We start from the raw sequence: 26,513 nt of genomic DNA, 5'->3' as shown, positions 1-26,513 counted from the left end.
GGGCCTGCCTTCCACCTGACCCGCTCCCCACCCACCAGGTGGACATCATGCAGATGTGCGTCGTGGAGCTGAAGGAGAGGCCTGGCCAGCCCCTCTTCCACCTGGAGCACTATATTGAGGGCAAGTACATCAAGTACAACTCCAACTCAGGTTTTGTCCGTGATGACAACATGCGCCTGACACCACAGGTGAGGCCCTCGTGGGGATGACGACCTGAAGGAGATTCTGTAACGGGCCACTTGTCAGCGACCTCAGGCCCCTGCCAAACTACACAGAGCCGCTTCCTCTGTCATTTCCTCTAAACAACCCCTCCCTGCAGAGAAGGCCCCCACTGTGAGCAGAGTCAGGGTGTCACCTCAGTGCAGTGGCTAGCCAGTTCAGGAGCCCGCAGTCTGGTCTCCTGCAGTCAGCTTTCTCTTCCCTCACAGGCCTTCAGCCACTTCACATTTGAGCGTTCCGGCCATCAGCTGATTGTGGTGGACATCCAGGGTGTGGGCGACCTCTACACCGACCCACAGATCCACACTGAGAAGGGCACGGACTTTGGAGATGGCAACCTGGGTAGGTGGAGGGAGCCAGCGTGTTTCCGTGGAGGTCCCTGACCCCAAACCTCCAAGCTCTTTGTACACCTGCGAAAACAGGCCGAGATAGTGAATCAGCCTTCCCAAGACTGAGATAGGAGCCTGGGACGTCTGCCCCCTGCCACTCCAGTGTGTTTTACTCCGGCCCCGCCACTGCCCCACTGTGTCGCAAAGCAATGTTCCAGATACCCCCCCCCCACTTTGCCCACAGGTGTCCGGGGGATGGCTCTCTTCTTCTATTCTCATGCCTGCAACCGGATTTGCAAGAGCATGGGCCTCGCTCCCTTCGACCTCTCGCCAAGAGAAAGGGATGCAGTGAATCAGAACACCAAGCTGCTGGTGGGTGCCCAGGGTGGGCTGCTTGGGGTGGCCAGGCCCTTATGCTTCCAGGACCAGCAAGCCGTGCTTCCCTGTGATGGCCACCCAAACCCTGCCATGCCTGACCAAGAGTCAGGGTCAGAGGGCTCTCAGTCCCATCTGTACTCCTTGTCCCTCCTCAATCAGTGCACAGGCCCTCCTGAGTGTCCCCACTAATAGAGTAACTGGGGTCTGCTTGATCTTGACCCATTTTTTACCAGAGTGAGGGGACTAGGTGTGTAGAGATGAGAGGTATGTGGTATGGTGGTATGTGTGTTTATGTGGTGTGTCAGCAGATGGATGGGCTAGATGCGGACCTGGCTCTTCAGGCACCTTGCTGTGCTCAGGATGTGCCCATCCCACCCCCAGCTCCACTACATGGACCAGATACAGAGATTGTTGGCAAATACTGGCTTGGAATCCTAGATCTATACGGGCATGTAGTCGCCAGCTCGGGGCTATAAAGTGTGGTTGGCACTTGGGGGAATGCTGGCTGGCAGGGCCTTTGAGCTCCTGTTCCATATGCTCCTTTTAGAGGCCTCGGGTTAAATCCCCACTGATTATTTTTAGATTCTCTGCCAGTCCCTGAACAGGCATGCATGGGAGCCTCTGGCTCAGAGAGCTTGGGGGCATCACAGGAAGAGCACTTCACCCCTCAGAGGGTGCCTGTTAATTCTTGTTAATTCTCCAGCAATCAGCCAAGACCATCTTGAGGGGGACAGAGGAAAAGTGTGGGAGCCCCCGAGTAAGGACCTTTTCTGGGAGCCGGCCCCCCCTGCTCCTACGCCTTTCAGAGAACTCTGGAGACGAGAACATGAGCGACGTGACCTCTGACTCTCTCCCCTCCTCCCCATCTTCGGCCACACCACACAGCCAGAAACTGGACCAACTCTGTGAGTAATGGTTTGGTTCCTGGTCACTGTGACTGGAGGGGACAGGCATCAGGTAACATGGTGAAACGGAACTAACTTGGCTCTCATTTATGTTAGAAAATTGGACATGCTAACCACAAAGATTCATGGCCCAGATGGTATTACGAGTGAGTTCTTTTTAATAAAGTTTTTAAGGCACATTTCGATGCTATAGAAACCTCCCCTATTGTAAAAAACAAGGTAACGTTTTTTAGTGTTTTATGAAACTAGTAAACCCCTTATACCAAAATTTGACAAAACAGTAAAAAAGAAACTATATCCCAACCTCACATGTAAATATGCAATGCAGCAATTCTATATAAGGCATTAACAAAAACCAGTAGAATATTAATGTCATAGACAAGTAGGTTGTTGCAGGAATATGAGGTTTGTTCAACATGAGGAAAGAGATTGCATGTGAATAGGTGGGAGGAGAAGCATGACATCATCCTCCCTGAAGCGGAAGTGACAGAATCTGCTGATGATGTGGACTCTGGGGTCTGCAGGAAAGAGGGGAGGCAGGGCTGACACCAACGTGGAGGTCTGAGGAATAGGACAGTGTGGCCATTTATTCAGCTGATGGAGGGGAGCAGGAGAAGAGGATTTTAACGTTAAAAGAAGCCTTTTAGACAACTCCATTGGAAGGCCTTGGGAACCATCTGGAGCAGGAGCAGACAAACTTTTTCTTAAAAGGCCAGACAGTAAATATTTTAGACTTTGCGGGCTATGTGGTCTTTACATTTGCAGCAGGAACACAGCCATAGACAATACTTAAGCAAATAGGTGTGGCTGTGTTCCAATAAAAGTCTGTTTATGGACATTGAATTTTAAATTTCATGGTTTTGTCACATCACAGAATAGTACTCTTTTGTTGTTTTTTTTCAACCATTTAAAAATGTAAAGTCTGTTCTGAAAAGTCATATAAAAAAGGAGACAAGCCAGATCTGGCTAGCAGGAGCTGGGGCAGGAGAGAGAGACTGGGAACTACCAGGAGATGGTTGGTTTTCAAGTCACCTGAGTCTCCCTTCACTTGTAGCTACTTGTTGGGTCCTGAATATACCAATGGCTTTTCCTCCTGCAAAACTGCACCTCGCTGACGTCTGGCCGTGGCCCAAGCCCATGTGCTTCAAGCACATTACACACACATATTTTTACTGTGACAATCCTGAGGAGGCACAGAGGTTCAGCCACTTGCTCAGGACCCCATAGCTGGCAAGTGGCAGGCTCTGAGCAAGTTTTCCAGGAAGAACTGTAGCCCTCTAGATGCTGACCATATTCTTCTCCCATTTTTGAACCTACCTTTAAAAATTTTTTTGAAAGGCGGGTGCAGTTAGCTCTAGAGTGTAGGTTTGTTTTGTAAACCATTCCAGCCATGGAGCCAGTGCGTTGTCTCCATTTTCTCCCTGCCTAGACTGGCCCGTGTTCAGCGACGATAACATGACACCCCGAGACCATGACCATCTGGACAACCATCGGGTGAGTGGAGAGGGGCCGAGGGAGCAGGGCTGGGAGGAGCGGACTCACTCCCAGTGGGGACGGAGGGTGAATCCTCCAGTTCAGAGAGGGGCAGCCCAGGTCTGCTCTGGGCTCTACCAGGAGGACATGGGGGCATACAGATGAATCAGCCTCCTGCCCAAGGCACAGGTTTCCCCTGCGAAGAGCTGGGTGCATTCCAGCTCCTGGACATAGTAAGAGAAGAGGGAATCCAGATCAGCAGCAGGGCAACCTTCTGGTGAATGCTGGGCCCAGCCCGGGGTGGTTTGGCCACATATGTGTGGTCAGCTGTCTTATGGGGAGGGGGCTGTGCTGAGTTTCGGACGTGTAATTTATGTCACAGTCAGCTGTCACGCTCTCAGGTTAGATAAACAGGACAGCTTTCCTGCAGCCTCTGGGTGACTCAGTGGTAAGAAACCAAAGGTATCATATTTGCATTCAGGCAAACATAAATTATGGTGTCAAATTAAAAACGCACAGGAATTTTTTTTTAAAGACTTGGCAGAAATGTCACACTTGTACAGACCACAAATGTACTGTAAGCTGCCCCCTCAGATTGCTCCAAAAGTTCAAATTCACTTTTGACTGCTTTGCTGGAGTGGAAGAACAAAATAAAAATAATTGACAACACATGGAATCATCACTATGGGTGGACATTGTTTTAAGGGCTTGATAGGTAGGCTTCATTTGATCCTCTCAATAACCTTTGAGATAGTTTTTTATTCCTTTTCTAGTAGATTTTATTCTCAAATTCAGATAAATTTTAAAATTTCAGATTAGGTCATGCATTCTCCTGGTTGGAAAGGTACAAAAAATTAGCATGGAGAAAATTTCCCTCTTTTACCGGCTTCTCTTCCCTAACAATAAACATGCTTGGGCAGTGTTCTCTTTATCCCTGATTCAGAGATAGGGACACTGTGGCACAGAAAGCCACTCACTCACAATCACTCCATGAAGGAGTCAGGATTCAAACCCAGGCCTCTGGCTTCAACCCTGCCCTCTGTTCTGCTGCCCTTTGCTTCTCTTCTCCACCTTGAAGTGAGTATTCCTCCCATTTCTCAGATGAGGAAAATGGGAGAAGTTGGCTGCCTCACCCAGGGTCTCAGAGCTGGGGCATGCACAGCTGGAGTTTGAGCCAGGCTCTCTGTCACTCAGCTTGGGGGTGAGTCCAGAGGGTGTGACGAGGAGCCCAAGGTCATGCGGTGGGTGGGGTGCAAACAGCAGGCTACCTGGAGCTCCAGGGTATGACTTGCAGTCACAGAGCTTGGATCTGAGCCCCAACAGTCTGGCTGCAGAGCCCAAGCTCTGTGCTGCTACTTTTATACTGCTCCCTTGTCACCCAGCCAGAGGGCAGGAGGAAGAGAACTTCAAGTGAGATGAGAGGACAAAAGAGAAAGCAAATGACTGGGAAGTCTAGAAATCACCACCACCAGGTACTCAAGAGGCCCACTGAGACTCTAGGGCCATCTTCTCTCCACAGGACTCTGAGAACAGTGGGGACAGCGGATACCCCAGTGAGAAGAGGGGTGAGCTGGATGATCCAGAGCTCCGAGAACACGTAAGGAACCCCCAGGAAACAAGACCAGAGTTTCCTGTTGCCTTGTCTTGGAGGGCAGAGAGGTCAGGGGAATGTGAGTGGGTCATGAATGCATAACAAGTAAATTAATGCATCAGATCATTTCAGATGAATGCAGGGCAGAAGGTAAAAGAGGGTGATGTGGACTAGTAAGTTTAGTAAGGGGACAAGTTTGGGCAATTAGACATGGCAACTCTTGGTGACGTTGGAACCTCGGGGATGCTGTGGAGCGGGTGGGGATGGAGCAGGTGTAGGTGGGAGGGCTGTCTCAGAAGCTCCCAACAGCACCCTGGAGGGTGTCAGCCATGTGGAGGTTGTGCCACATGCTGAAAGTTGAGTCTGGGCATCAAGGCCAGTCTTGCCAGGAGCCCTCTGCTCTCAGCTTTGTTCCTGGGAATAAAGACATGTGGTGGGAGCTTTGGCCAGAGGAAGGACTTGGTCCTTTTCTTGGCACTTGTCTGCTGGGATTCTTGCCTTTGAGGCAGTTCCATCCATGAGGGGAAGGCTGTGGCCACACCGCACGTGGGCCCTGCCTGTGACCCAGGATCCTCTCTGCTTGGCAGACAAGAGTTCCAGCTTCCCTGGGGGGCCTGGCCTGTCCCCTAGGAGGAGGGTCCCCTGGCAGGGGTGAGGGGGGTGCTGGACCAGCTCCCAGGAGGAGGTTCCCGGGAGGAAGGGCGGCTGTTTGGATCACTGCTCTCTGCCTCCACCAGGGCCACTCAAACGGCAGCCGGAGGTACGAGTCGGACGAGGACAGCCTGGGCAGCTCTGGACGGGTAATGCCCCCCGGGGAGTCCTTGTCGGGGCTGCGTGCCAGCCTTCTCCAGGCTGTTTCTGTGACTCCTTCCCCATGTCACTGCCTTCTGTCCAAGTGCCTCACACATCAACTAAAGGAGCTAATCCCCTTGGCAAATACTTCATGAGCCTCTGCCCTGGGCGGGACGCTGGGGGATCTGTGAAGAGGATGAATTACTTTACTGCTTGCAACCACCCAATGAGACAGGACTATGTTGTTCTTCCCTTTTTTAAGTATGAGAAAATGGGGGTCCTAAGCAACTTTTCCAAGGTTACTTGGCTAGTATTCCTAACAAACGTCTTAGGTGATCGTTACATCAGGCAGGTGTGGGAAAGAGCAGCCCTCAGGAACGCTATGCTCTTCTCTGGCTGATCCTGAAACACCCTTTAAACCTCTCAGCTTCCAACCTTTGCTAAGGCGAGTCTCTCTCCCCCCTGCAAGGTCCTTCCTTCCCCGGTGGTGCCTGCTCTCCCACACCGGACTCTGGGGGCACCTCTGGTGGGAGCCTTCCCTGAGCTCCCTGACCACCGTGGCAGACCAGACTCTTGCCTCCTCCAGAACACAGATTATTTACCACACATTATTTTTTTACTACATGGTATTTTGGGTCAAGGTCTCAGCACCGTGTGGAGCAGGGTGTTCAACCATGACACCTTGAAATTTTGGGCTGGGTCCTTCTGTGTTGTGGAGGCTGCCTTAGGTATCAGGATGTTCAGTGCATACACACACACACACACACACACACACACACAGCTTCCTGGCTCTGTCTTTGGAGACCTTTGGACAAGAGTGTCTCTAGCTGGGAAATGTGATGTGTTTTCTAAACCCATTCCACAAAGCACCCTGTTGATCCACAGAGGAAAGCAAAGTGGATTTTCTGCAAGGTCTGTAGTCAGCTCTTCTGGCGCCTTGTAGGGGGAACTGGCAAAGGGGGTGACTTAAGGTCCAACCTCCCAACCAGACCCTGCCTGATAAATGAGAGGGAAGTGCTTCTTTGAAGTGCTGCAGTTATTCGGCTGGTCTTTGTGTCCTGGTGCTATAATAGTCCCTCGGCACCCGCAAGTGGGTGGAATTTGAGGGATTAGAAGTAGAGCCATGTTTGTCCAGGAAAATTTGACACCATAAGGGTCACTCCCCCCAGCTTGCCAGCCAGGCTTGTATATGGGAGCAGCTGGCAGTGGGTGCCAGCACCTCCCACTCCAGCCCCCGGCTTCCCTAGCCTGTAAGCTCCCACACCTGGTTCTCTCTCTTCAGGTCTGCGTGGAGAAATGGAATCTCTTCAACTCAGCACGCCTCCACCTGCCCAGGCCTTCTGCCGTGGCCTTGGAAGTGCAAAGGCTTAATGCTCTGGACCTTGAAAAGAAAATCGGGAAGTCCATTTTGGGGAAGGTATTGGTGATGACCTTTCAAGGCCCTCTGTGCTAACCCAGAGGCCCCAGCTCATGCCTCTCCTCCACTAACTGCTTCCTCTTGCAGGCTGGCTGGGCGGCTCTTGGGGGCAGCTTCAGCCTCCCAGACAGCCAGGCCAACACCGAACTCTGTGTGGCAGGTCCATCTGGCCATAGTGCGCTACCACGAGGGCGGGCGCTTCTGCAAGAAGGATGAGGAGTGGGACTGCGAGTCAGCCGTCTTCCATCTGGAGCACGCGGCCGACCTGGGCGAGCTGGAGGCCATCGTGGGCCTGGGACTCATGTACTCACAGCTGCCCCACCACATCCTGGCCGATGTCTCTCTGCAGGTGAGGGGTGGCAGGGACCTGGCCAAAGAGTCAGCCATCATCCTTTCCACCCACAGAAATTTCCTGAGCATTAATGTGGGGCCAGGCATGTCCGTGTTAGCTGAAACTGGGAGAATTGGTCCTTGCCGTTGGGGAACAAGTGGAAGTTGACAGTCAGGTTTCTAGGCAATTAGGACATGGTGTTATGGGAAAATAGAAGATATTGATGGAAACAAATGAGGAAGACCCTAAGTGGGGTTTCCAGAGGTCAGTGCAGTCTTCCTGATCATTGGTTCCAGCTGTGTCCCTAGTGGCTAGAACAGAGCCCGGCATGCAGTGGGTACTCAGTGCACACTGGCAGAATGGATGAATAAAGTAATATCTAAGTTAGACCTAAAGGCTGAATGCGAGTCAGCCAGGCAGTGCAGGAGGTAAGCAGTTCAGGCCAGGCCCAGACAGGATGGGGGAGGAGAGGACAGGACGCAGGTCAGTATGGCTAGAGTGTGGGGCATGTGGAGGCCATGAAGGCAAGGCTCACAGGTGGGCCAGGACCAGGTCTAATGCAGCGGGATGTGATGTGTTGGGAAATTGTGAGGATGTCTGCTCCTTTGCTTCCCTGGTCTGAGGGCACATGAGGAAAGGGCTGAGTGACTAGGACCTGGAAAGGCCCCCAGAGTGTGATCTTTCCCTTCGAGCAGCTGAGAGGCCCTTAGCTTTTGGTCTGTTCCCCGGGCATCTGTCACAGAGGCTGGCACAGAGAGGACACTGAGAAGGATTTGCTTGAGGCCTGAATAAAGGAATGCCAGGGCCCCCGGGGGCAGGGGAATCCCCCAGCTCTGAGACTCTCTGGTGACTCTCCTTGTGATCTCAGGCTGTTTACACTGGCCGCACCCTGGCAACTTTGTACAGGGATTTCAATGTGTTTTGGAGTCCTCATCTGCCAGTGTCCCGGAGTCCTTCCTCTCTGGGAGAGACACTGGCAGCTTCCCCTAGTGGGAGCGTGGTTGGATAACATGGTGGGGCTGGGACGGGCAGGCAGGGAGGAAGTGAGCTGTGCTTGAGCAGGCTTATGGCTCAGCAAAGGAAACGATGGCCCCGTGCCCTGGGAGGCCGCAGTGTGCTTTAGAAGACCCATCCCCGCTTTCTCCAGTGCCCCACGCTTCTTCACACCTTTGTTCTTCTTACTAAAATATTAATTCCTTCAGCATGTGCTTTTTGAGCATCTCCTATACTCTGGGCATAGGTTCCTGCTCTCACTGAGCAAACTTTTTAGGTGAGGAAGGATGTAGTATAGATAATAATTAACAAAAATACTTCTGACAAAATTAAAAATGACTAACCTCACTGAGCACTTCCTGTGCCAAACATTGTTCTAAAGTGCTGGGCTGGAGAGAAAATATGACAGGGAGTGTGACTGAAAGTGACTGGGTGGGCCTCTTGTATTAGGATGCCAGTTCCAAGGGAGGGGGCTGGCAGATGGAGTCTTCAGCTGAGCAGCCTTGTGCCAGCAAAAGCATGGTAGGGCAGAATGGCTGTGGGGGACAGCCGGTAGTCCCTGCCACACTTCTTGAAGCCTGAAGGTTGTGAAGGGCCCCATAGGCTGATAGGAGGCTTTGGATTTGTCTCTGAGTGAGGTAGGAAGCTAGTGGGCAGCTTTGAGAGAGTAATGTGACCTGACTTGGTTTTTAAAAGCATCTCTGTGGCCGCTGCTATGGGATGGATCTTGGGGGAACAGAACGGAAGCAAGTGGCCACATGCACTGTTGGTGGGAATGTACAATGGTGCAGCCACTGTGCAAAATCAGCTCCTCAAAAGGCTAAACACAGAGTTACACATGACCAGCAATTCCACTCTGGGGTATATACCCAAGAGAACAAAAATATACACCCACACAAAAACTTGTAACAAACGTTCATAGCAGCATTATTCATAATAGCCAAAAAGTGGAAACAGTCCAGACTTCCATCAGCCAATGAAAGGATAAATAATGTGGTATATCCATACAGCAGACTGTTACTTGGTCATAAAAAGAATGAAGGACTGACACAGGCTACAACATGGATGAGCCTCAAAAACTTTAAGTGAAAGAAGCCAGTTGCAACAGACCACATATTGTATGCTTGCATTTCTATAACATGTGCAGAATAGAGAAAGATCTAGAGACAGAAAGTAGATTGGTGATTGCTTAGAACTGGGATGGGGTGATTGGGAGGTGACAGTTAAGGGGTATGGGTGTTTCAGTTCCTTTTAGAGTTGATGAAAAAATTCTGAAATTTGTGTGATGGGTGACATTCTGTGACTACTAAAGACTACTGAATTGTGCGCTTTAAACATGTGAATTGGTTAGTGTGTGAATTATATCTCAATAAAGCTATTAATTTTTTTTTTAAAGAATGGAAGCAGGGAGCCCTTTTGGAGGCTGGAGATGATGTGGCTCTCTGGAGGGATCAGAGCAGGAGGAGGAGAGTGGGCAGGAGTGAGCTCAGCTTCCGTTTCTCCCCGCCTGATGGGAACTCCCACGGAGCTCCATGCCACAGGGCAGTAGGCCTGTTCTCCTCCTTCTGGTGTGCATTTCTACAGCAGCCCCAGCCCAGAGCTCTCAAAACAATACAAGAAATGGGGAGAAGAGGGATGAGTGAGATCCCAGCAGCCCCTCCAGTACGATTTATTCCCTTTTTTCTCCCCCTCTTGGTTTGTATTGACAGGACACAGAAGAGAATAAGACCAAAGGGTTTGATTACTTACTGAAGGCAGCTGAAGCTGGTGACAGACAGTCCATGATCCTGGTGGCCCGAGCTTTTGACACTGGCCAGAACCTCAGCCCAGACAGGTACTGTGGCTGTCGCTCAGACGGAGCAGGTGGGAACTTGGGCTGCAGGTGGGAGCTTCCCCAGCAGTGTCAGCACAGCCCTGGGCTCTGGGCTCGGCTTCCCAGCCGCCGCTGTAGGCCACCACCATAGACAAGTATTTTGCCTCCCTGGTCTCAGTTTCTTCATTATGTAGCATGAGAATAACTGTTGAACCTGCATCCTAGCCTAGGGTGTTTGTGTGAGGGTGAAGTGAGATGGTGCCTGTAACCCTTGCTGTGCCTGGCATATAAAGTGCAAAGTAAGTGGTGGGCCTTTTAAACATTACATGTAAAGATCTGAATGAGAAAAAGTCTGCAAGGATATACAGCACCAGGTCCAGAGTGGTTGCCCCTAGATGCTAGGATTATGGGTGATTTTCATTTAACTCTTCCCACTTTTATTTTTATGATTTTTCACTTCTGAGAGTAGGGGAGGGAAGGCAGCAAGCTCCAGGGGTGAGTATAGGCTCGCGTGAGTTTTCCAGAGTGGACTTGAGGCTCAAAGGCTACGATTCTGCAGGTGCCAGCACTTCCTTGGTTATCCCACAAGCAGGCAGGTCAGGCCTGCTTTCTGCAGTGGGACAAGGGGAATGCAGCCCGTCTTCTTGGCTTGGCCAGTGAGAAGTCCGAGAAATCCAGGAGCAGAGGTCGGTCGGGGGGAACTGAACTTGTAATGGGACCCAGTGCTCACCCTTGGTGGCTCCCATTGGATCCTGGCTCCACCCTACTGTCCTCAGGGCTGTGTGCTTTCTGCCTGTGGCTTTCTAGATGGGAGCAGGGTAGGCACGTTCATCATCTAAACCTCCAGGGCCTCCTGGCAGCTCCTGGCCTTTTGGGTCAAGGTCTCATCTCCCTCTTGCTGGGTTTAGAAGGAGGGAAATCGGAAGGAGGGAAAGCAGGATGGTGGCTCTGTCATACCAAGCTCTTGGGGTCTAAAACGTCTGGATACACGACATGCTTCCCATATGACATATTGTGCATCCAAAAGTATGTCACATACTTAAAGCATAACAGTGATGCCCCATTATATTTGGACCACACTTTCAGATCTGTGGTTTTATTTTGCTGAGAACAAGGATCGGATCTCCTGCAACTCTTTAGTCCCAGTGCTTAGCACAGGGCCTGGCTCAATAGTTGTTTGAATGAATGAACCAACATATCTCTTTGACACGGACAGGGCAGGTATTTTCATCCCCAATTTATAGCTGAGTAAGCTGTAGTTCTGAGAAGTGAAAGGACTTGCCTATGGTCAGATTGCTAGTAAGTGGCAGAGCCAAAGCTTAGGTGTTTTCACCTGTCCTCCAGTGACTATCTACTGCCTGCTTCTTAGTGGGCTCAGAACTATACTGCATGGAGGGGAGGTAAACACAAAAAACATATCACTGTCACATCAAATGCCAGCATCTGTGGTACCTACTGACTGCAGTGGAGAACGCAGCATGGTGGGGGGTGCTGGCCTGGCCATTGGCTATATGTATTAAGGTCCTTAAGAAATCTTTACTCCATGTGTTTTCTGTTTGTGTTGTCTACTTTTTATTTGAGGTGATAGTTTTTTATTGTTGATTTGTAAATTTTTTTATATATTAGGGCTATTAACTCTAGCATGTGCTTCTCTTTAAAAAACCTTTTTTTCAGACATGGTTATCATAGATGTGCATGGTGAGGGGATGGCACATTGCCACACAGTGACCATTGTTTATTGGGTTTGGGGACACACTGGTTTTTAATATTTACATAGTTAAAATCTGTCAAAATTCTCCTTTGTAGCTTGTGCTGTAGACATTTTCTTATTCTTCCTCTTTGCAAACAGCTCTAGCCTCTTCCATTCAAGGAGTGTTAATTAAGGGCCAGCTATGGGTAGGGCCCAAATTTGCATTTAAAGGGTTGTGACCCTCTCAGAAGTTACCATCCAGTAGGAGAAGGAAAAGTCATCGGAAATTCCAAGGCAGAGTAGGCATCCTGACCCCTGGGTGTGGAGTCAGGTGGGGGTAGGCAGGGGAGATTAGGCCCTTTCCCCTCTCTCCCATTTAATGCTTTTGGGGGCAGTTCTGCTTTGCCCTTCTTGACTAGAGAGGGACAGAGCTGAAAAGATGTGAGATCATCTAGTTTAGTGGTTTCCAGTCCACTGTTAAAACCCTAGTTTGTTGCCTATGTCAACAGTAATTATCAAATGATTTCCCTTTTTTATAAAATAAAATGGAGTCAAGGTTATCTCCTGAACACTATCCCAACCAGCCACTTGTTGACATTTATTCATTCAGCAAACATTCAGGGAGGCTGTGCCATTTGCCAAGCCCTGGGGATGCAGCAGTGAATGAAACAGACAAGGTCCCCGTCTGCTGGGGACTTATGTCCTAGTTGGAGGAAACCATAATAAACAAGCAAATACATAAACAAGAGAATTACAGATTGAGGTAAATGTAGGAGATAGGGTGTTTGGGGACAGCATCTCTGAAGAGGTGACCTAGCTGAGGTGGGAGGGTTGAGAGGCCAGGTGTGGAAGGAGTAGGGGGAAGAACGTTCCAAGAAGAGGGAGCAGCAGGTACAAAGGTCAAGGAACTGGTATGTTTTGGGACTAGAGAGTGGTCCACCCAGTCTGGCATAGGGAGAGGTTAACAGGAGCTAAAATGGGGGTTGGAGCCGCAGTGGTCAGAGGAGAGAACAGCAAGTTACAGCTTTGCTCCTGGAACATTTCATGAGACCGATAGACCTTCTTATCTTGCTCTTTGCTAATGTGGTATAAATAGTTACTCACAAGCTCAGTAGACGCAGTTAGTACACCTCAAGACAAAGAGCCTGCTGCCCTGTTTGCTGTGTATTTTGTGTTGTTGAGATTCGGTTGGAATCTGGAAGTGCCCTTGGTGGTGTGGCTTTTCCTGTGCTGGAGTAAGAGAGAGTTCAGGGTCAAGGGACAGAGGCAGAAGAGGAAAGTAGCTACTCTGGGGAGGAAAGCCAGAGCTGGCCAGCACAGGCAGAGCATATAGTGGGGTTGAATGAGTGCTGTTAGCTCAGATGGTTCTAGAGGTCTGGGCAAAGGGTCCTCTGCACACTTCTCCCATCCAAGTCATACGGTAGAATGGTGGGGACACCAGCCATTGCAGTGCTAGCCCATAGGGTGATTTTGTGCAGATTAGAAAAATGGTCCCCTTCCTCAAGATGCCTTACTTCCATATGTTGGAAAATTATTGTAATATACCGATTTTGTCAGAGAAAGTTACCTGACTGCTGTCTTAATAAATAGCTAAATGTACAGCATGAATAACACCCCTTAGATGTGGTAGCATTGGGTACTGTTAATGGTGAATCATAGGTTGTGACCTGACTTACCCTTCCCTCGGAGGGGCCCCTTTCCTCTGGCCCTGCTGCCACGGTAACTTCCCTCTTTTCCTCTCTATCCCCTGGCAAGGTCCCGAAACTGGCCAGAGGCTCTGCACTGGTACAACACTGCCCTGGAGACAACAGACTGTGATGAGGGCGGTGAGTATGACGGGATGCAGGATGAGCCCCGGTACACGCTGCTGGCCAGGGAGGCCGACATGCTGTTCACAGGCGGCTGCGGGCTGGAGAAGGACCCGCAGAGATCAGGTAGGGCCTGGTGGACCTGCCCCGGGGGTGGGGCAGGGCTGGGAAGAGAGGAGACATAGTTGCTGTCCTGGTGGAAATTATGGCAAGATGCAAGGCTGAGTCTCTTCTTTCAGTTCTGGCAGGGAGAAGGAATCATCCTTCTCTCTGTTTTGCCAGGCTGGCTGCCCTTATGCTGCTGTTGGTTTAGAGAGGGCTCTATGAAGCTGGAGTGCAGATGAACTTTTTTTTTAATGTTTATGTGTAGGGCTTTGGGGTTTTTCTTTTTTTTTAATTTAAAAAATTGAGCTGACATTTTCATTACATAAAATTTACTATTTTGAAGTGCACAGTTGTGTGATTTTTAGTATACTCACAATGCTGTGCAACCATCACCACTTTCAAACTCCAGAATGTTTCCATCACTCCAAAAGGAAACCAGGTACCTGTTAGCAGTGACTCCCTTTTCCCCGCTCCATGCTAGCAACCACTAACCTACCTTCTGTATGAATTTACCGATTTTGGATGTTTTGTATGAATGGAATCATACGATGTGTGGCCTTTTGTGTCTGGCTTCCTTCAATTAGTGTATTTCCAAGGTTCCTCCATGTTGTAGCATGCGTCAGTACTTCATTCCTTTTGATGGCCAAATAGTATTCTATTATATGGATAGACTAGACTACATTTTCTTTATCCATTCATCAGTTGCACAAATTTTATATATATATATATTTTTTTCCCCCTGTTACATAATAAACATACCGAACTCCTGATTTCGCAAGTATAGGATGGAATGAGACTAAGTTTAAAAGTTTTTTTTTAAGGTTTTATTTAAAAAATTAAGCAAATAATACTGCAAATCTATAATCCCTTCTTTGAAATTTCCAAATCCAAAAAGCACTGAACGAGTGTTTTGATACGTTTCTCACACATGCATTTAATGGCAGAACCTGTCCACAACTGCCACAGGGCTATTTCTAATCTTTATTTCTTCTACTTTATTTCTTCCTCTTTCATTCATTCCTCAATTAGGCATATAAAAGTCCTCAGCCTCATGTTCATTGGCTCAAATGGAATCACCCACCCTCCTCTAAACCAATTACTGTGCACCTTGGGGGATGGCTTACATTTGGCTGACCCGCAGTCTGGACCAGTCCCTGCGGCCTGGTGGGGGATGGGGAGACTGCTTTGAAGGCATGTGATTTTCACATGCCCACCCAGGTCCCCACCCAGGTCACTTGCAGGGAGAGGGGATGAGTCCTTAAAGAAATCCCAGGATGCTGTTCCCAGGGCAGATAGAACAGGGCTGGCAGAAACAACGGGTGGATCACCCCTTTGTGCCCCACTTTGCTCTTTTTCAGGCGACCTGTACACCCAGGCGGCTGAGGCAGCGATGGAAGCTATGAAGGGCCGACTGGCCAACCAGTACTACCAGCAGGCGGAGGAGGCCTGGGCCCAGATGGAGGAGTGACTGGCTGGGGAAGTCCTGCCGACCAGTCCCAGGAAGAGACAACCGAGGCTGACTTAGGGTTTTTTGGGAGGGAAGGGGCAATATTTTTAGTGTGTTGTAAATCAACTTTTGTATTTCATTTTTGACTCTTGAAAATGTCTTTGCTTCCAGCAGAGATGCTATAGCTGCCCCCTAGGGCAGCCTTTTAGGGGAGTGGGGATTGAAAAAGCAGCCTAATGAACCAACATATTATTTTGAGGTTTTGTTTTGTTTTGTTTTTGTCATGAGATTTAAGAAAGTACTTTTCTGCCTTGGATAGAAAATATTAGGGTTTTGCTCACCAGCCTTTTCAGGCTGTGTTTTCTGAGTTGGAATGGGGAACATAGAGGTGCGCATTGAGTTTCCATGTAGTATGTGTTCTCACTACTTAGTGCAAAGCCTTCTTTCTCAGAGCGTTTGGGAGCGTGCATGATAATCATTTCCTGGATGTGAGATTGTACAATGCAGTAGGCCCTGTTCTGCCAGCAGGGGGGCCTGCCCAGGGATTTTCTTCTTAATCTTTTAACTTCCTTCCCAAAATGCAATAGATTTTCTGGAATACAGCCAAATCCTGTTTTTAAGAATGCTTTCTACAGTGTGCTTGCAAAACAGGTTTGGGTTTTGTATACACACATGTAATGCCTCTAACTCTTCCATCAGCGCATGTGGAAATGGGTGTGCCTTGAAATTCTTACATGTAAGAACAGTGGCTTGGACTGTTGGAGCTTTCCTCCAAGTGGACACATACTCTGCATCTCAGTGGCAGCATCCACAATGTGACTGACGTGCCCCCTTGTACAGTATTCCTCCATGTTTTCTGGGTATCTGAGGCTGTGATGTAGAATCTGCCCCCAAGCGCCTGGCCTGGGCATTCACTGCTTGAAGCTAGGCTGATTTTCTTGTCATATGCAGTACATGCTTTTAGCAGCAGCCCCTGGAGATTTATCTAAATGTTTGAGAATGAGAGGGCAGGAACTGTAAACACTCATTCATTCTTGTTGTCTCCCCAGGGCTGTGGCTATCTGCATTTAATGAGCTTTTCCCTGAAAAGAAATTGAGATTTAATATCCATATAATTTCAGTGGTGTTTCAAATAGCAAAGAAAACAGACTGCTTTGAGCAACCCCAAGCTTTTTCTTCAAAAATCAAAACTCAAAAAAGAAGTAGGGTGTAGCTCACAAACCATTCTTAGCTATTCATTCAACAGGTCCTTCAGCACTTTAGTGTTGAGAGTTGCGGGGGGCATGAATTTTGGCAAGTGTGAGGTTCCAAAGTTCAGAGTGTGCCCTGTGGGGAAAGCAGGATTTGAAAATTACCCTGGAAAAATCCCTTAGAACACCTGTAAATGACAGTATCCTTTTTTTTGTATATGAACTCATCACAGTCAGTTTCCCTTAGAAATTGGATCTGATCACTTTTTTAAAATCTGCACCACATCAGGTAATTGGCTTGAGTTAATGTTTTTTGTTTGTGTTTTAGGCTGGTGCATATAGTTGAATAGCACATATTAAATGTAAGTTAGAAGCAACTTTATTGTGACTTACCTCTTCAAAGGAATCAAGCCTCATATAATTCATGCTGTTTTGTTTTTAATTCCTTTCTCTCTGAGACTTTATTATACAAATAATTTATGTTCCCTGACCACCTGTCTCATTTCTTTTCTCTAACAGAGATCAGCACCATTTTTGTAAAGGGCCAGATAATAAATATTTCAGGCTTCACCAGCCGTATAGTCTCTGTTGCAACTACTAGCCTTGCTGCTGTAGTGCAGAAACACCCGAGAACAATACCTAAATGAGTATACATGGCTGTTCCAATAAAACTTTATTTACAGAAGCAGCCTACCTGGGCTGTTGTTAGCTGACCCTTGCTCTATCCCTTGACTGAAAGCTACTATACTGGGCTCTGAGGGCCAGAGCTATATCAGGTTTTCAGCCTCCAGTGCTCAAAACCACAGTGCCTTGGCACAGAATAGGCACTCAGTAAGTGAACAAATGGAGAGCCGGCATAGTCACAGCGCTCTGTCCTCGTGGCTCTGGTTCCTCCAAAACCAGTTAATGATTTGTTGCCTGGTTTGACTTGAACCATCACCCCCACAATTCCACCCACCCACCTACATGGCCTTAACTCAGCTGGCCTTCTCTCTCCTTGAGAGGACTGTGATGGCTTAGGTGTGTAGCTAAGCAAATGCTTCTTTCAGGACCAGAGTAGAATAACCTGCAAGATGTCATGATCCTTCTGAGCCACCAGAGGAACGTATTCCACCTTCAAAACCTAGTTTTGTGCCCTCCGAAACTGGTTAGGGCATCTCCGTTTTGTACAAATACTGGTATGCAAACAAAACAAAACAATAACAATAAGAAAAAACACCCCAGGATGCCCCAGTCCAATTGGCAAGACACCAGAGTGTCTTCAAGTGCATGCAGCAGGTGAAGGTCCAGGAGATGAGCAGAGTCAGGGTTATAGTCCATACCTTCCATCATAGCTGGAGGAACCAAGGTTCTGAAAGGCAGACTGTCACAGTGACACTGCTGGTTAGTGACGAAGCTGGAGCCAGGCTGACAGCTGCTGCTGCTGAGAAGATCTGGGAATAGGATTCAAAGTTAAACTGGAGTGTAATGTCCCTTTCAGGTTTGCTATAGGGGGAAAAAAAAGGCAGGTTTTATGAATGTAAAAAGGAAAAAAAAAAACCAACTCCCTTGTGTCTGAATGTCCCTGTTCCCTCCTCTTCACCTGAGGCTATGGGAATTCATCAAATGCAACCTTGGTGAACCAAGCCAGGTTAACTACCCTTGTTGCTAACTCAGTGACTTCATTTCCTTTCATCCCAACACATTTGTCTGCAGTATTAGACATGTTTTACAAATCAGTGAATGTTTACACAAGTATATGCAGCTCGTGTGGGGGAAGGAGACAATATATGCATATTCTCTGCATGGATTTCTGCCAGCTACTCTTGTTTCTAGTCTCTGAGGTAACCAGTTAACCTAGACAAGGTGGGACCCAGAGAAATGTTTTGCATTATAGATTTATTTTTGTATATGTACTGAGTTCTATTTCCTCAGTCCAAATTAAGTGGTTTCTGTCTTTCTGCTCTGAAATTCAAATATCTCCTGGTAAATAAATGAAGTAGCTGGCTGGAGGCAGAGGTGAACTGGAGGGCTCAGACCCCATCGGGAAGAGGCAGCCATGATTCAGCTCCCAATGATTGTTGCCAGGGGAAGTGTGGGCCCAATGTTGCCTCATTTTCCAATTTTTCAAGAGCTGCTAAAGATTAGATTTGTTAATACAAAGTCTCTTGATTTTCCTAATAAATTCTGATTTTAAGAAAGCCAGATTTGGCCTGTATGCTGTCCATTTGCTTTAGATAAAGTATAGGAGCCTCTCTTTGTGCTTGATTTTTCTCCTTTATGAAACAGCATGATCTTTACCATTAGAGTTGTCATCAACTTCAAAGAAGATAATGCATGTTAAAGATGCTTTATGATCCAAAGCTTCAGGAAATCTTGGTTACAGCGTGATCATTTGGTTTCAAGCTAATGGTTTTTTAATTTTAAAAAATTTGAACATTAGCATAAATGCATTATAGATGGAACACACATATTTAGGTCCATGTGCTCCTGCGTCCCCACTAAAATGACAGGAAAGAAATTTTCTTAATGGTGTAAGTCAACAAGGATGAAGCAGAAGCGGTATAACAGCAACAATATTTGGATGCTGGAAAGCAGATGGACTATACTGGAACTAGCAGACCAAGAAGACTGGATACTAGGTCTGCAGTGGCAAAATCTGAGAACCCAGTTTTCATAAAGAACCCGTAGAAGGCTGAGGAATTGACACCAGGAACCTCTGGAAGGGAAAATGAAATAGGGCTAAAAATGCAGGGTCAGTTGGGAAGTATCAGGCTACTAGGCCCACTCACCTCCCCTGTGTAGCCAGCCAGCTGCCTCTCCCATCACCCTTCAGAAGCCTGGGGCACCATACACAGTAGACAGTAGCCCTTCTCTTGCAAGGAGGATTAAGTTAAAACGTCTATTGGATGTAGAGGCTCCACCAGCCTTCTTTTTACTCAATGCTCCCAGGCACTGGTAGCCTGACCTTGACCCTTCTGGCAGAAGGTAAACAATTGGAGAAATCTCTAAGGTATCTGAGATGAAAGACTTAAAAAAATACTCTCATAATGAAACAGGCTGGCCAGAGTCATAGGAAACGCTTCAGCCACCAAGCCCCACAACATCTACAGAAATTCCCAAACAGTTAAAGCCCCATTCTTAAACTTGAACACCTGGCCAAAGAGCCTTCTGTAAGGAAAGTATTTCATATACAAGACGTTGAAACAAATCAACAGAAGAAAGTATCTTGGAGGAAACAATATGCAAGGGGAAGAAAATGAAAAGCTGTCAATTTCTTTAGATAAAATACATCTGCAAAAAGAACAGAAAGATGGAATTCTAAAAATATACACAGCAAAAGAGCTCTTGTATATTGAATCTACCCTTAACAAGTGAGTAACTTAATAGTTAAAATTTAATACCTTACATTTTAATTTAAGTGTTAATGTGTAAGAATAGAAATAGGTTAGCATAAGCATAGCCATCTTAAAGGCCTAGAAGCCATTTTCTGAGTATGTGACTTAGAAAGAAAAACTGGAACTGGGTAAGGCCTTGAAAAACAAGTTAATCATGAGCACCGGGTGGTGGGCAGCTGTGACCCTTGGTCAGCTAACCTTGGTCAGTAAATCTTACATACCAAGCTTATCGTGCAGAACCTCCCTAACCATTGAGGAGTAGTCTTACCCTGCCCTTGCTTAACCCCAGGATATATGTCTTGCAAGAATAATGTATAGTTATAGAAAATTGCTATGAGTTAAGTGCTTTGAAATTGCTATATAAACCCTTGGCTCTGAGTGCTCGGGGTCCTTGTTGAGACCCGCTGCATCAGGCTGACTTGGACCCCCAACTAGTTGGCTGAATAAAGACTTTGCTTGAATTTACATCTCTATGCCTGTGTAGTTTGTTCTCTGGGGAAGCCTCGGAAGCCTGCACCCTAACATTTGGGGGCTCGTCCGGGATCTCGAGCGGCTTCCCTGAGAACAAAGGACAGCTGGAGGCAAGGTCTAATTGTCCGGACGGGGCAGTGTAATTCGAGGGTCGCCCCCTCGTGTCTGCATAAATCCATTATAAAGCGGGAGTCGCCGTCCCGTGTATGGTCTCAGGTTAGTAGTCCCGAGTGAGGAAGTCCGGGCTGGTAGTCCCGGCCCCCAGGTTAGTGACCCTGGGTAAAAGTCCAGGTAACCAATCCTGGCCCTAGGGTCCGAGTGACTCGGCCTTAGGAAGGCAAATCCGACCGGCAGAAAACTGGCGCCCGAGGAGGAAAAGATCGAGCTCGTCACCCTGCGGCAGTCCGAGTGGACGCCCTTCAGGAGAATTACAAGAGTTTTTGAAGACCCTGAAAGTGGTGAGTGTGGTGCGCACCAGAGTGAGAGAAGGACCGGTCCGAACGAGTGCGATCAGATGTGGTGTGTGTGTGCTTAGTGTTATCATTGACTGTTTTACTGTGTTTTGGTTTCAGTTTATATTTTTTTGCGCTTCTCATTTTAAGTTTCCTTGTTCTAAGGTTCTCCTGCTCTCTCCGTTCCTCCTTTCTGCCACTACATCATTCCCCGCGGGCACGGGTCGGGCAATTAAGAGCCATTAGGGCGCCCGCCGCTAGAAGACTCCCGTGACAGGATAAGGGGGTCACAGCCGCGAATCCCAGATAAATTCGCGTCCCCCGTGGAAGAAAAACTGTGCAACGACAGGCACTCGTTCACAAGCACATACAACAGTCATTTTGTTTGAAGTGGCATCTTCATCCTTCGCCTTTGTCTCCCTCATATTCTTTTTCCTTCTTTCTCACCATGAGACAGACTCAGACGACCCCCTAAGTGTGTAAATGAATATATCTTTCTACCTCCGGATGGTATTAATGAAATTGATTTAAAGACAAGCGCTTGTAAAAATTGGGTATTCTAAAACTTCCAGAAAACCTGATAAAAAGTGTTAAGCATTAATGCTAATTTGAGTTTGCCTGAGGCGGGCATGTCCTTGTAGTTATCAGCTGCCTAAATTTACCTGAGGTCATTTAAGTCATGTTATCTGCTAAATCTTTTAAAAATAAAATGCTTAAAGGCTTGGCTTTGTCTAATATTCAGTAAAGGTCTTGTAAGTAATCTAGAATAGTTGTTACGAATGAGTGAACTAAATGACTGAAGCAAGTGAACCTCTTTTTAATTGTGTGTTACAGTGTGTATACCTACCTACTGCCTGAGAATCTTTGTAGAAACCTAAAACCTTAAAGTTTTGCTAAGTTAAGAAGATATACTCTATGAGAGATTGTGCTGTAAAGCTCATGGTTACAGAAATTATAAAATGTGTTCATAAATTTGTCAATCTAAAGAATGTTAGTTTAACAGTTTACAATGGCCTGCTTCTCGGTGTTCACTGGAAATTAAAGTTTCTAATGGTTTTAAGTTTTAATTAAAACTACTTAAAGTAATAAAACATTTCTCTATGCTAAAAAATGTATGTTTTAATAAGAAAAAGTATAAAGAATGAAAACTCTTCTGCATGCTAAAAAATGTGTTTTGTGGATAAAAGAAAGTAACTTTGTTCTAAAGTACAGCTATTTATTTAAAGAAAGAAAACAGCGTGGTGCCTTTTGTTGTGGAAGATCCGCTCAGCCTGTTGCTTTGGGGGGAGGGTCAAGATGTTTAGAGATAAGGTGAGATAAACCCAGTCAAGCCGCAGGCAAGCCCAGGCATAATTCTCACCGGTTTATGTGCTTGGGACCATGGGGCAAATGAAGAATAAATTACTATATTCTTACAGATATAGTCGTGCCTAGTGAAATTAAAGCAAGTGAGTCTTGATATCAAGTGCACAGCAAAATTAGAATCTCGTTTCCAGTTAAACAGTTTTCTTTAACTGTTAGTCTGCTCTTAATGTTGAAAGATCAAAGCAGTTTCTCATGCTTAAAGTCTCAGTGAGTTGCCAGAATATTAAAAAAAAAAAAAAATGAAATCGTAATATTAAAAAGACGAAAAGCTAAAGTTTGTTAACAACTGTATAAGCTTTATTTGCCTTTGAAATATTTTGTTATTGAAAACGATTGCATGGCCTGAGAAATTGAATTATTTATTCCATATATTTTTATAAGTGGAAAAATCTCTAACCAACAAATGATTAAAGTTGTTACTGATTATTTGTTTTCTTAATTTATCCACCTAAGCAGAATGGTAACAAAGCTTTTTTCAGCTGATTAAATGCACTTAGTTAACAAACCAAAATTTATTCTTAAAAATTAAACTAGAATCTAGACAAGATTATGTTTCTCCCAGAAAAACAAGTTTCACTGTAAAAGTTTAAATGGACAAACGTGTGACCACTTTTGAGAAAGGTTGTAATAGATTTTTTTGACAACCACCAGGTCTTCTTGTTTAATTTATATGCTATATGTTTTAAAAAAAAAAAAAAACATGGGGGATGAAAGGAAAGGAGCGACACATAGCAGCAATTAACCGGAGAGTTCCACTTTATTAGGGAAAGGTGCTAGGTTATATAGGAAGGGGCATGAATTGATTGAGGTGTCACTTCTACGGAGCTGGTGGCTGTTGGCTAGGTGCTGGGATTGGGAGGAGAGCGAGAGGTGATTGGGCTTCAAGTGGCGCCGGCGGAAACCAAGGACCCCGAAGAGAAGCCGGAAGTTTGCCATCTTACTAGTAGTAGTCCTTCAGAGGACTCTTCATATTTTTTAATGCAAATGATCTTAGAGCTTTTAATAGAATTTGCATAGCAGCTTATATCTACTATTAAAGAGTAAAACATTCTTGAAGCTTTCAGAGAAGACCTGTAGACTTAAGCACTTTCTCTGCTTTTTTTGTATCTGGTCTTGGACACTTATGCTAAGTTCAAAAAAAAGTGCTTTTACCTCTAGTTAACTCTGATATTTTCCAGAGGGCCCCTGGAACATGTCAGAAGAATTTTTTCTCATTAGAGAAAGTATTTGACTAATTTGGCTTATTTATCTGATATATATATATTTATTTACCAGGAAAGCACTGTCAAAGAGAATGATGCTAAACTTTGTTACTAAATGTTTTGTATTACAGAAATATCAGAATTTCCTTATGTCAACTGTCTTACAGTAAGCTCTCATCAGATCTTTAATCATTGTCATTTGTAAGTCTTTTGTCATTTATAGTATTATCCCTAAACTGGTAAAGAACTAGATTTCAGCAGAACAGGTATTAGTTACATAAAATTACATAAACTAAAGAAAATGATTTTGTGTCTTTTTGTTTCAAATGTTGCTGATAAAGTGTTTTAACCTTGTTCTCTTAAACTGACAACAGTTTAGTAAATGACTATCTTTATGAGCAGAATTGAAACTTCCTTTTCTCTACCTGATCCCTCCAGAGTTTAAAAACTTTCAGTGACTGTTTTTGTATTCCATGGCAGTATGTTTATTTGCATGAGTTCAATAAGAATCTGCTTTCCTTGTGAGAAGACTACTTAACAACACTGGTTATACTGCCAGGGCTTTGACTGGAATGTCATACCTGAGAGACATGTGCATGGACTCAGATGTGAACAACTTTAAGGAACTAAGATTGACTTTATAAAGCCAACAAAGCCCCTTGGAAGAACTGGCCTGGTACCTTGCTTACAGAGTTCCCAGCAGCCTTACCAGGTGAGTAAAGAAGGTCACTTCCTGGCAGGTTCAGAGACCTCGAGAAGAGAAGAATTCATCCAAATCTACAGGTACTGCAGGCAAAGCCTGATGGCAAGTCTAGCTTGGCTGTCTGGCCTCAAGAGGCCTTTAAAAGTTCAATCTGAAATTCCTTACAAAAAGTTCCAGCAAAGCATATTTAAAAGAGCCTGTGTAATCAATTGCTCTTCTTGCTGCACTTGTGCAAATGATCAAGCCAGCTGTTAATTATTTTCTTAACCTGGTTACTTCTAATAAAAATGAGGGTGATTTTAGAGAAAAGTATTGTTTCAATAACTGCAGCCTCCAGAATAGAAAATCCAACTCCAGATGTTGCTACATAACCTAATAACACAATTTGTTTTATCTTGCCTAGAAGCCACAAAACTGCAAATAGTAATAGAAGCGCCAGCCTTCTGAAGCCCTCTCAACTGACCAGTAATAGAGACCTAGCTGCACCCTTTACTGCACCCCCTTCTCAGCACGAAGCAGCCAGAGCGGTCATCGCCCCTTTTCCCTAGCAGCAGCTAGAGTCCCTATCTGTAGAAGACAAAGACCGAGACTCACTTTATCCTCTGCAAGTAGGCAAAGAACCTGCATTGAGAGAGTTCCTAAAACTTACACCTCCCTCTACAACAAGACAGAAGTAATCAACACCACCCCAGCTTATTCTAACAAGTAGTAGGCCCGCCAAACCGGAGTCACTCCATGTGTTACCTTTATCAAAGAACGCATTAGCACCGTGCAAATCATAGTGTTGAGACAGAACTATCAGAGTGTTAACCAAACAGATGACCCCTAATTTCATGATTGAAATAGATACAAGAAGAAGAGGGGAATGTAAGAATAGAAATAGGTTAGCATAAGCATAGCCATCTTAAAGGCCTAGAAGCCATTTTCTGAGTATGTGACTTAGAAAGAAAAACTGGAACTGGGTAAGGCCTTGAAAAACAAGTTAATCATGAGCACCGGGTGGTGGGCAGCTGTGACCCTTGGTCAGCTAACCTTGGTCAGTAAATCTTACATACCAAGCTTATCGTGCAGAACCTCCCTAACCATTGAGGAGTAGTCTTACCCTGCCCTTGCTTAACCCCAGGATATATGTCTTGCAAGAATAATGTATAGTTATAGAAAATTGCTATGAGTTAAGTGCTTTGAAATTGCTATATAAACCCTTGGCTCTGAGTGCTCGGGGTCCTTGTTGAGACCCGCTGCATCAGGCTGACTTGGACCCCCAACTAGTTGGCTGAATAAAGACTTTGCTTGAATTTACATCTCTATGCCTGTGTAGTTTGTTCTCTGGGGAAGCCTCGGAAGCCTGCACCCTAACAAATGGTTATATTTGAGGTAACCGTTTGTTTTTCTTCACACTTATGTTTTTCTTCCTACATATATTTCTTTTTGGCTTCATGCAGAATTTAAATTTTCCCAGTTATAAAGTCCAAAGAATTAGAGCTCTTACTATTAAGTAGTATGTATTAGGGGAAAAAAGTGTAATAGTCAATAAAAACTAAATAATTTTGAAAAGTCCAGGAGCCTAACTTAGGAGTTTGAGAAAGAACAAAGGAAGTACAGGGGAGAGAATCGTCCAAAAAATTCAAGAACATGTCTCGGAACTGAAGGATATGTATTTCCAGAACAACAGGGCCCATCAAGTTCCTAGCGTGATGGCTAAAATTAGACCTATGCCAAGATTAATCTTCATGAAATTTCAGAACGTTGAGGACAAGGAAAAGATCCTGAAAGCTTCCAGAGGGAAAGAACCAGTTGCATACAAAGGATTGAGAATCAGAATGACATCAAATATTCAGCTGTAGCATTGGAAGTTGAGAGACAATGCTTTCTAAATTACAGAAAAGTGCTCTCTAACCTAGGATTGTATGCCCAAACAATTAAGTGTAAGGGTAGAATAAAGACATTTTTAGACATGTAAATTCTTATAAAAGTAATCTCTCTTTCTCCAGAAGACACTGGAGGATCTGCTCTCCCAAAAGAGGGCCAGTGGAGTGAGGGGACTGACAAGAAATGCATGGGTTTCCAGCCGAAGAGTGAGGCAAAGTCGGTTCCCCAGTGAGGATGGGGGACGATTCTAACATGGGGGCCTTTGGGTAAAACCTAGAGTTTATGGCTCCTGGCAGGAGGCTGTGGGGTAGTCTTCAAGAAGCCAAAGCAATAGAATACCTCAGGTCTGTAGTAAGGATGGACAATTTGAAGTTGAGTTAAGGATGAATTCACAGCAACTAGGTAAATTCTTTAAGACGCAATTATCAACCATAAACAGTATTTTCCAGAAAAGGAAAAATAATCATAGTTGAGTATATAGCTAAGCTCAAGCTTATTCAATAGCATTTACTAATTAGTGCTCAAGTGAAATTATAGAAGGAGGGTTGAGGTAAGGTGAGTGTTATGGTGGAGATGGGGTGGTTAGAGTTAAG

At 45.9% G+C, this 26,513-nt stretch overlaps 1 protein-coding gene across 11 annotated transcripts in view; it reads left to right on the top strand.

The window, feature by feature from the left end:
• Positions 1-25,350, top strand: part of EEF2K (eukaryotic elongation factor 2 kinase) — a 70,164-nt gene extending 44,814 nt beyond the window's left edge. For 2 of the 11 annotated variants that reach the window (XM_036992114.2, XM_017673167.3), the window contains 13 exons: positions 39-188; positions 429-561; positions 793-920; positions 1,630-1,831; positions 3,261-3,325; positions 4,824-4,901; positions 5,633-5,695; positions 6,970-7,104; positions 7,265-7,453; positions 10,138-10,262; positions 13,687-13,865; positions 15,203-20,787; positions 22,008-25,350. In XM_036992114.2, the coding sequence (XP_036848009.2) occupies positions 39-188; positions 429-561; positions 793-920; positions 1,630-1,831; positions 3,261-3,325; positions 4,824-4,901; positions 5,633-5,695; positions 6,970-7,104; positions 7,265-7,453; positions 10,138-10,262; positions 13,687-13,865; positions 15,203-15,312 (1,557 nt within the window). In that variant the 3' untranslated portion in view covers positions 15,313-20,787; positions 22,008-25,350. The remainder of the gene's footprint in view (positions 1-38; positions 189-428; positions 562-792; positions 921-1,629; positions 1,832-3,260; positions 3,326-4,823; positions 4,902-5,632; positions 5,696-6,969; positions 7,105-7,264; positions 7,454-10,137; positions 10,263-13,686; positions 13,866-15,202; positions 20,788-22,007) is intronic. The other 9 variants (XM_073215455.1, XM_073215453.1, XM_073215454.1 and 6 more) reach the window with 9 other exon arrangements.
• The last annotated feature ends 1,163 nt before the right edge of the window (positions 25,351-26,513 follow it).

Source organism: Manis javanica, chromosome 10, assembly GCF_040802235.1.
Source record: "Manis javanica isolate MJ-LG chromosome 10, MJ_LKY, whole genome shotgun sequence".
NCBI lineage: Eukaryota > Metazoa > Chordata > Mammalia > Pholidota > Manidae > Manis > Manis javanica.
The sequence above is the reverse complement of the archived record's forward strand: the minus strand, read 5'-3'. Positions and strand labels throughout refer to the sequence as shown.